Raw genomic sequence first — 10,838 nt, forward strand, 5'->3', positions numbered from 1 at the left:
AAATATTAGCTAAAAGAAAGAATGCACGAGATGGTTTCGCGGTTGATGGGTTATTAATTATCCAGACGATTATCTAACATGGAGAATCGTAACTTTGATTGATCGCTCTTCTTGACTGACCACGTACTGACCGATTAAATCGTGAAAGCATTTTGTCCGCAACGCCATTCGATCGTTCTCTCGTTTTAAGTGGTTCAACGTTCGCTTCGATAGTATAATAATTTTCCCGCCGTTCTCCATCGGAGGACCGAGTTGAAAAAGGAGTTAAAATTTTCGAATAAAGTTAGTTGGAGTATAATCACTCGTTAAAATTATTCGATGTTTCGAGCAATAAATCATCGAAGCGGCGTTATTTTTAACTTGAACCGCGAAATTTTGCCCATTCACGGTGCACGGAGAGGGAAAAGATATTTCTGGAATTTCGCATGCAGCAGAAAGCGTCACGATTATTTCCGCGTTACGGATCGTAAAGAGGCAGAGTTCAATTATGCCACGGTTAGTGAAGTTGTGGCCCCGTGGGACTGGCGTATTGCGAAATCGGAGTAGAAAGAGAAAAGAAGGCGAGCATGGGCTGCGTAAGAAGGGACAAGGATGGTTGTCTTGCAGAAGGAGAGAGACGCATCGAATCGTGAGACACGTTCGACGATTCTACTCTCGTTTCCATTCCACGTTGCACCTCGAGACCTGTCAATTTGCCTCGCGAACGTACAGGCTAATTCAGGGATACGTGTCATTACTTGGAGAAATACTACACCTAACACCTAAGTGAACAAAAAGTTTCGTATAAATTTTATACGAAGAAAAGACAAAAAAGGATTTGACTTACCACGTATTCGAGGAAATACTTTATTTTTCACAGAGTACTCGATGCGAAAGAGAAAGAAAGAAAGAGTTTTTAGATTCTTAAGTAAGTAAATATCGATACGTGTTTCTGAATCTGCCTGTACGTATGTGTAACGCGATTTCTCGATCACACTCGTTCCTCCGCTTCTCTCTCGAGATGAGTATCGTTCGAGCTTCGATAATGGAAATCGGTCGGATTTCGAAGCAGAGATCGATGAAACGGGAGAAGCCAGCCTCGCCTAGCCGACGACGGGTTAGAAGGAAAAACGAGCCGTTTCCGAGAAGCGATCGCGATGGAAAGCGCAGACCTGTACGTGACTCCGTGCGCGTTACGAGGAGAAAGAGCACGCGCCGATTGTATAATTTTTCTCTGTCGATCGGGCATACCTCGATGCGTTCCTCTTTCCTTCCCCGTCGACTCTCGATTTCCTTCGAAAGAAACGACACCGTAATCGACCCTCTCGATTTCGTACACGCCACTTTCCACCGTGTATCAAAGGAGAAAGCATTTCGCGCGCACGGCGAATTCTTTTTTTACCGATCTTTTTACGCGATCCTTTCCTCTTTTTTCCTTTTGCCGGTCTACGACCCAGCCGTGATCGGAACTCTGTGACGTAAATTCGCTTAAATCGATTATTTAGATCCTGGTTGGGGCGGTTGGTTAATTGGAGCGCGAAATCGCGGAAATCGATTCGAATCGTCAAATAATTAGCTTGATTAAAGCAAAATGGTTGAACAAATGGTTAATGGGAATCGATGGAAGAATCTTGATCGTCGATGAACGAAAATAATGCATCGTGGAATCGAAAGAACACGCGACGGTTCGAAAGGGGAAACGGTACCTGTTCCACTTACTTTGCTTTCCTCGACGAGATTTTTTTTTTCTTTTTTTCGTCTTAATCTCGATGGTTGGGTTTTTTAGAACGATTCGTTCTCCTCTCCCTCGCCCTCCACCCGTGAATGATCTATCGATCTATCCGCGACCCGTTCTCCTTGCGCTTTAACCCATTACAACCGCCTCGGTCTCCGTTTGGTGACCGATATAAATTTTATAGTATATTGATATTGATTCAGATCTGTCGGATTTAGACCCGAGAGAGAGAGAGAGAGAGTTGAGTCGTGTTCCCTTTATGACGGAGAAATAAATAAAGTAAATGATCGTTATGCAACCGCTGCTCCACTAAAATAATTGTAAATTGAGACTTGATATAATTGATGGTCTGTTACGGTTAATTAGAATTATGTGTTTCTATGCGTATCTATAATATTGTCCAATTACAAGCCAACTTGCAAGAACGTTCTTGAGAAAGTTGTCACGAGTTTATGTACTTACATGTATATCTTGCAGTTATTTATTTCTCTTTGATTTATTATACAGGATGTTATTACAATGTTATGCATCATATATATATATATATATATATATATATATATGTATATATATGTATATATATGTATATATATATGTATATATATGTTATATATATATATATATTTCTTGGGAATACGTCTGGAAAAAGAGGAAATAAAAAAGTTAAATTGCTTACAATTTAATAGTTATAATTTTTATTATTTTGATCTTTAGAAAGTATTCCACGAATGTGTATAATAAACGTCCTGTATAATTCTTGTTAAGCCTGATGGATCGTCTCGATGATTAAAAACTAATTGAATTCTGTGCTCCTTTTCTTTTTTTTTTTGTTTATCTTTTTTAATATAATATACAATCATATCGTTTCCCCCCAATCCTTTATTCTTTTTTATTGCTCTCATTTCCCGATCCCTGCAATTTACACCGGATCGCCTGGAGCGACGATCCCTCGAACGGAACGGATATCACTCGCAGCTCTTTCATCGGCGTAATAACAATAACCATAATCAGACTGTTTCACGATCGTGTGTAAACCGTGGATTACGATTGCAGACGGAGATTACTGCAAGCGCAGCATCGAGACCGCCGGCCTCCAGGTCTATGGAAGCGGATTCTACAACGGCGGCGTTTCGATCACCACCGCGAAAGCTACTTTGCCAGCGATTTTTTCCATCCTGTTCACAATTTTGCTACTTTGTTAAGGATGAAATCTGTGGAACGGTGAAGAGATCAAGAGATCGATATATTTTTTTCTTCTTCTCCGGAGGATATCCGGGCAAGAACGATCGATACTTTTATACAGGAGCAACCAGAAACCAAACAGAACGCCAAAATACTTGTTAGGATCCTTGTTAAATATTGTAAAATATAATAAATAGATCACGCGATTTTTAGGCGAATGTTCCTCGTTCGAAAAGAGATATATTTATATATTACAATTGTAGAGACAATGTAATCGATCATCGGACAAAATGCTTTTTCCATGAAAAGGCAAAAAAATTTGTTCGAAAAAAGGTAAACGATTTTTTGTGCATCGATAAAGAGTTTCAGAATCATCTCAAATTTTTCTCAAAGCTTGAGAACAAGAAAGAATCAGAGTGCAATTGCTCGTAGAAATGTGAATCAAACGAAATTTCGGCGAAATGTTATAATTGTTATTACTGCAAGTATCCATTATTTAACCGCGATTCATAAGGTGGGAATAGCACGCGTGCAATTAAGCTCACGTGCGAGCATAAATCGTTTCAGCGCGTCGAAAGGGTCGCTCTCGTGTCGCATACCTTGAAAAGCGACACGACCTCTCCTCGTTTAATAAAGGCAAAGAGATTTACATCCTTCGTCGTTAAAACGGTCCCGCTATGCCTTCGAGACAGATACGAGTTGATGCTATTTTTAGCTCTGAAAGCTCGAGCTAACAGCTTGAGCTTGACAACACGTTTGGTTGTAAATACGTAAATTAGTTTATTATACTCGGGTATCAAACACAAATGGAAGTCATTCGAAATGATCGAGAAACACGAGATTGTTGTTGCGTTGTTATATTGTTCGAAAAGAATAATTTCGATAAACTTGGAATATTTTTTTATAAATCCCGTGTCTTCTTTCTTAAATCGTAATAAAATTTTGTAATCCATCGAATCACATTTTTCTCAAATCATCTCGAATGTGATTTCAGAGCGTGAAGAAGGGAGGATATCTCTAAAAGTAATATTAAAATGACAACAATGTTCGTTTGCTATTAGATTCGATAATAAATCTTCGGATACTAGAAGAACCTCCGCTGGATATCGAAATGGAGATCGAATTAACGAAGAAATAAATAAACTCGTTTCCGTAATTACATTTGTAAACTACATTAAAGATAATTCCACTATACTACAATCACTGTCGTGATTGATAAGCTTTTTTTTTTTAACGATCGCGCGATTTATCGCATTACAATTTTCAATGAGTCTAAAAAAAAATTTATATTATTATTATCCGTTTACAGTGTTAGTATGTGCGTTTTACATCGATCGTCGAACGAATCCCTTATGCGAATACGCGGGTATCATTTGAATACTTTCTTTTTTTTATTTAATAATTTGAAAGGTCGATTTAAAATTATAAGAAGTTTAGAAATTCGATGGAATTTTATTGGTGAAAAATTATGAAAGTATCGACGGTAAGGGTTAAGGCGAATTATTTTTACAACATTCTTAAGAGAGAGAGAGAGAGAGTATAAATAATAAGAGAGAATGTAAACACAAAACTATTAAAATAAGCTTTAAATAAATTTTTAGCACCGAGTTATTTACAGATTCATAAGGGATGTTGCAAGCCGAACAAGTTCGAAATATCACGCACGAAGAAAAAAAGAGATATTTTCGATACTTTTTTTTTTCCTTTTTTTCTTTTATTGTTCTTCCATTCACAAAGAGATCCTGCTGCCGTCCGGAACCCATTATTCCCGGCTCTCGAGAGGATCGTCGAATAAAAGTCGTTTGACGGCGGGGAACCGAAATTGCTTTACAGGATTGTGTAATTAAGAAGCCGCTCTATAATGTATAATCACTTATCCGACCCATGAAAATTGTAATTCCACGGAGAACTTTATTTAACGAACCTCTATTATTGACGCTTTGTACAGTTTCAAAAAATCACGACAAATTAGCTCGTAAATTTATATAACCTTTCTTCTTTCCAACCTTTTCGCTTCGCAATGGGACAATATTTACAGCGACCAAGTTGCAAGATTTAATTTAATAAGAATTTTTCCAACCACGTAAGAGTTATTATATTCCTTTATTATATTCTAACATCGAGTATTAAACAATCGAGTGTAACACACTTTTCATTGGCGAAACGATGTAAATTATCCGACGCGAGTATTGTATAATAATAATTTAAAACCGGCGCGGAGAAATATGTTCATCGGTGACACACATTCAGGGGGCGCAAGAGGTGGCGCTCAGATTATCCGATAAATTATTATAAAATTGAAGGGAGAAAAAAAATTTTTTTTTTTTTCTTCAAGCGATTTTTCACACCGCGCGAATTATCCAATAACTTGTGAAGAAAATTTCACACGGAGATGCAGATGTTTCGGTTTTCAAGAAACTTTCTTTGAAACGCGCGTAGGACGCCAGCTTTCACGACGAGAGCGGCAATAGGAGACGTTATTGTTCTTACAGGAGACAGCTGCTGCTCGACCATAATTACACACAAAGGTGGTCTGTCCAGAAACTGGTTCACCCACTTGCGTAACGCGAAGATGCGGAAACTTCGAAAGGCACCGATTACGTCATCGAACGTGCCTCGATCTTATCCGCGCGTCCAACCCTTTCGCGATCGACGCGCCACGAATATTATCGATCTTAACATTTCCACGATGACGACCACGACGATGCGTTTCAAAGAGGCTTACGGATAAGTAGGCGTTACGTTGCGTATTGGCTGCCTGTAAGAAGAAATATTTGGCCGAGAGAAATGCGGCAGATTCGGCCAGTTTCTTCGATTTATAGGAATTTAAATAGAAAAAAAGGAGAAAAAAGTTTCGTAATATATTCGAACCCCGTCTGCCCGTCGTTTCGCAAGACTTTTTTTAAAAACCAGTTACAGTTACATACCTTGAAATTAAGTGGAAAAATACACGAGAAATCGGAACCGAAATGACGAAATTCTACGGATTATTTCTATATATAAATTATCCACGAGCGGACGATTCGCTGAAATTCGTTAGATTTCTCCTGTGTGTTGCGTGCCCATACGCAATAGGGAAAATCGGACAAGATTTCTCAAAGAAAGCGATCGAGGATCCACGAGTTTAAGTGTCTTATATAATCCCTATAAAATTTCCTTTTCCGACATTGGCTCGATTTTTACCTTGAATCGTTGATTAACCGTGATCGACGCTCCTATTCTAAAACTTGTGAATCGAAAACCTGTCGGTCGAATTCATCGAAGCCTGTTTCTCTTTCGCGCGGAGCAGAGAAGTCACGCCTCGATTCAGGCGCGGTTTTCGTGGCCTCGAGCCACAGGGTCGAGGGGTCATTTTTCCGTGGATCGAGGGGGCAGCGATCCGGATCCCCTTTCGCTTTCGATTCTGCTGGCCGAAAACTGGTCCGTCCGGTTGCGCAATCGGAAGACAAGGAAGTTTCTTCCGCGAAACGTCTGCACAATGGCTCGACGAATGTGCCTCTCGTCCACTTTCACCGTCGTCCACGCACGCACGCACGCACGCCCTAGAACGCGCACCTTTGAAATCCGGCCGAAAGAAGACCGTGGAAATTCCGTGATTCCCTTCGTGACGGACATGATTGCTGTGATCCGAACATGCGGGAGGAAAGGAATTTACTTTGGATTTCATTTTTCGATTACTTTTCTTACGACGTTGTGGAATATAAAATCTTAGATTTCGAAATTTAGAATTTTTCTGAACATTTCGATGACGTCTGTGATCAATGAAGATCGAAGGAAAGAAGGAAAATTGTTTAGAAGAAATTTACTTTGATGATTTTCTTCTTTATTTTTCTTCTTTGTTGTAGGATATATATATAAAATCCGATATGATATGATATCTTAGATGGTCGATTTGGAAACTTGGAATTTTTCCGTAGACATCTCGATGACGGTGATTGATACATCGGGGGGGGAGAGAAATTTTGGATGATTTCACGTTTTTCTTATTCGAACGATACGATAGATTTAGATAGGTCGAAATTTCGAATTTTTACGAAGCGACGACGGATTATTTAAAAAGTTCGACTATTGTGAAAAATATTGTAACGTCTTTCGAGAATATTATCTCGAAGGGAAAGGGGTAAAACGTGGAACGGTTCGTCGTAATAGATCGAAAACGTTGGTCTCTTCGTGAGGAATAAATCAAGATGGCATTAAAAAGAGGAAGAAATCGAATCGAAAACGAAATACGATAGTTAATAAAGAAGAGATGGACGAGAAATTTTATTGCAAGGTCTCTCTACGTTTCAAGGCCACGCTTTCGCGCATCTTCGATTTCCGTATAAAATCCAGGCTGGACGGGTGGAAAGTGAGGCTCGTGGCGTGTTCGTAATTGAGATAGCCGAGCGAAAGACGTCACGGAAAATGAAACGGGTGGTCAACGATACTCGAGACTAATATCTGGTTAGATCGTAATGAGAGTAATTACTATTAACGGAGAACAATGCCCCTCTTGCGCAAGTTAAAAGGTAAAACGGAGCACAATGTCATTGGCTTGTGCAACTGACTTAATCCCACAAAACGTTGGCCTTTATTCGATTATTTAATTCCCGCCAATCTTCTGAATGAAAGTACCCCGTACGTTCCAGAATATCTGCGTCTATTCAATTTATAATAATAATAATGATAATTTAATTTGCTTCTTTCTTTTTTTCTTTTTGAATAAATCATTTCTATTATTGAAACTACGGGAAACTACGGGTCTCTCGTGAATGAGATCGCCAATAACGATAAAACTTAGGTCGTAGGCGATGGTTTTTGCACGATTTGAAAAACAAATGTAGAGAAGAAAGACGGAGAAACGAGATTGCTCGGTCGAGCAGCGTTTATGGACACGTGGAATCGTCTGAAGAATGATCGTCGTTCTTTCTTACCGAATCGTCCAATCGTAACCCGAGTTAACGAAACTGTGCGTGTGCGTGTGCGAAAGAGAAAAAGAAAAAGCGATGAAAGCGAGGAAATTATGTATTCGAGAGACACGTGCGGATTTATGAGCCGGAAGCGGCAAGATTCAGCGGTCGGAGGAGGAGGAGAGCGCATCAAAATTCCGCTTTCGCGGCGCAGAAAAATTCGGGTTCGCGTACAAATCCGCGTTGCAAATCTCGATATAGTAGTGGATGGGTAACGAAAAAGGAAACGAACCAGAAATTTGTTCGTTTTATCACGAAAAACGGAAAGAAGAAAAAGAAATCTCGTCTCGTAATAGAGTTTCGTAAACTTGATTTTTAAACACCACGACTCTTTCTTTAAATTGGAATTCCGATACGTGTTTCGAGAGTTCGAGAAGCAACAATTATTTTCATAAAAGAATCTTGAGTCCAACTTTCGATCAGTTTCTTTTTTTTTTTTTCTCCTTTTCTTATTCAAATCACATCATCCACCGCCGAGATGCCATCTCGCCATCTTGAGTTGAGGCGAAAGAAAAAAGTTGATGAAACTTTTTTTTCGCTTAAATATGTGAAGAAAAAAAAAAACCTTGTATACAATTTATGCAACTCGTTCACTTTCTATTCCCTATGTCCAAATCGTAGACGGGACGTGTACCAGAGAACGGGGCATATTAATTGAACGTTTCCCGGACCGATGTTCATGGGGGACGGTAAACAACGCGACAACCAGCGCAATCGTTGCGCAATGTCCCCGTACTTCCACGTACCGTTGATTCCTGCCTCATAATCGTACGTAAGATTACAAAGGTGTTACGTCATTTCGAGAGAGAGAGAGAGAGAGAGAGAGAGAAAGGACACGAATTCAGCCACGAATCGATCGTGTTAGCAATTACGAATTCCCTTCCTCGTGGAATCGACGTCCTGTCGTTGATTATTTATTTCGTTTTGAGCCAGATACGTCAGAAATGTCACGCTACGGCGTTCCTTCGACACGTAACTCGGCCATAATCGATCCGAACGTGGAAGAAGCTTTGAAATTCTTTCGGATAAGTTTGAAACTTTATTACAGCCACGATTCTCTGTGATCGTGAATTTTCTCTTCTTTTTATAGAGGTAGGAAGGAAATGTTAATTTAATTTCTTCGACATCCTAATTGCTGTCGTTAAAAATATACACTTTCGTTCCTATTTTCCAATTGAAATTATAATTTTTATATTTTTTGAACGTTGAAAGAAGTAACAAATGTGAAAATATAAAAAAGACATCGTGCTGTAATATAATATTATAAACGATAATTAATAAAATAATAATGCAAGGAAATCTGAAACGATGTCTGTTTAAAATTAAAAATTAATTTTCAATTCTTAATATTTATCCCGTGGAAAAAAACATATGAAATAGGAACGCAATAATTGGTACAAATGCCGTAAAGGGACGTTTTCATAGAAAAAATCGTACAGGAAATGAATTGGAAGCGAGACGCGGAAACTTTCACGTGTTTCCAATCCCGCATCGCGGAAAATGTGTGGAACGATCGATCGGAACACGTGGAGCCGGTTTTAACGATGCCGCGCGACTGCTATTCAGGCCAACGTTGTCGTTGTCGTCGCGAAAGCATAGACGTATTGATCCGTCTAATTACAAATATTATCGTATGATGGCTATCACAACAATTTTTAATTTATCCTTCGTTCCCTTCTTCGAATGACAATTTTAGTCTCGTCTCCTCTCGCCGACTCGTTCTTTTTCTTTCTTCCTCTTCTTTGTGAAACGCGTACCAAGCATCGACCACAATATCGATTAACGCTTAGCCGGTATAACCAACCTCTCTCGGCCATGCCGCTGAGAACAATAGACCGTGAATAAGTGGCTGTTGCTTGCAGAAGTTAATAACGTCGCGCAACATTAGCGTGCATTTCCCTATCCTGTTTGCTTGCGTGGAAAAGGCGAACGAATCGGTGGGAAATTGTTTCTTGGGTAAATAAATCGAATAGGTGGCCGACAGGTGCAAAACTACGACAGGTTCTTACAAAAGAGCGTAGAACAAAAGAACTCGAGAAGTTTGGAAAAAAAAATTGTTGGAATTATTAGAAGGGATAATTTTTTTTTCTTTTTTTTTCGATTTTCCATCGTCTCGTGGTTTTATCGAAATATTTTATTCGAAACGACAAAATGTCGATGCGTTCGCAAATATCGAAAGGAAGCTGAAGGAGGTGGTGTTAAATTTGAGAAATGGAACATTTCGCACAACCCATTAATTTTATACGTTTGGTTCGAATATGGTTCGATTATCGAAAATCAATAGCGATAATTCGAAAATTTCGTAGTAGGTGCAATCTCCCTTCGATTGTAAATCTTACGAGAGGATCGAGACGCGGTCCAATTCGAAACTTGCAAAGTTTACGTGTGGGGAACAGCAGGCGATCGACTTTGTCTTCATAAAATCAGATGTAAGGATTAGTTGGATGGAAAAAGGAGGATACGTCGAACAAGGTGACTGGAATGCTGAGAATAAAGGAGAGTAAGGTTGTTTATCAACGTTGAATCTTGCGAAGGACAGGTAAATCATTAAGACAGTCGCCTCTTGTCCCAGATACTTTGAACCCGGACGAATCAGGCGGCAATTAGGCTATCTTCGAAACGAATTATAAATCGTTTGATAAACCTCGAATAAACTTCATTGCAAATAAGCAAATAGGATGAAAAGTTAAAAAACACTTCTTGAAACAAGAATTAATAATAAGACATAGAAATATAAGAAATAAATTATAGATTCAAAGTTAGATTAATGATTTTTTTCTTTTTTTTTTTTATTAGGATCATTGGTTAAAAAAACTTGTAATAACATTTAACTCGAACGTTTCTTGACATGGATTGGTTTTGAGTCGCAAGCGCGAAATATCTGGAACGAGAGTCGTGCAAAAGCGATACGATTATGGCGCGGGCCAATCCGAATCGAAAATACCAGAATTTCTGTTCAATCAGACTTTTGAATTACCTGGCTCGCACGCTAT

The 10,838-nt window shown here is 39.1% G+C and overlaps 1 protein-coding gene across 1 annotated transcript in view; it reads left to right on the forward strand.

Annotated features, from left to right (window-relative positions):
- Ance-3 (angiotensin-converting enzyme Ance-3) overlaps positions 1-4,503 on the forward strand; it is a 42,558-nt gene extending 38,055 nt beyond the window's left edge. Inside the window, exon 13 of the mRNA XM_031918001.2 lies at positions 2,768-4,503. Coding sequence (XP_031773861.2) covers positions 2,768-2,916 — 149 coding nt within the window. The 3' untranslated portion in view covers positions 2,917-4,503. The remainder of the gene's footprint in view (positions 1-2,767) is intronic.
- The last annotated feature ends 6,335 nt before the right edge of the window (positions 4,504-10,838 follow it).

The sequence above is a fragment of the Apis florea genome, unplaced genomic scaffold (assembly GCF_048593485.1).
Source record: "Apis florea isolate Af1SG1 unplaced genomic scaffold, ASM4859348v1 contig_2272_pilon, whole genome shotgun sequence".
NCBI lineage: Eukaryota > Metazoa > Arthropoda > Insecta > Hymenoptera > Apidae > Apis > Apis florea.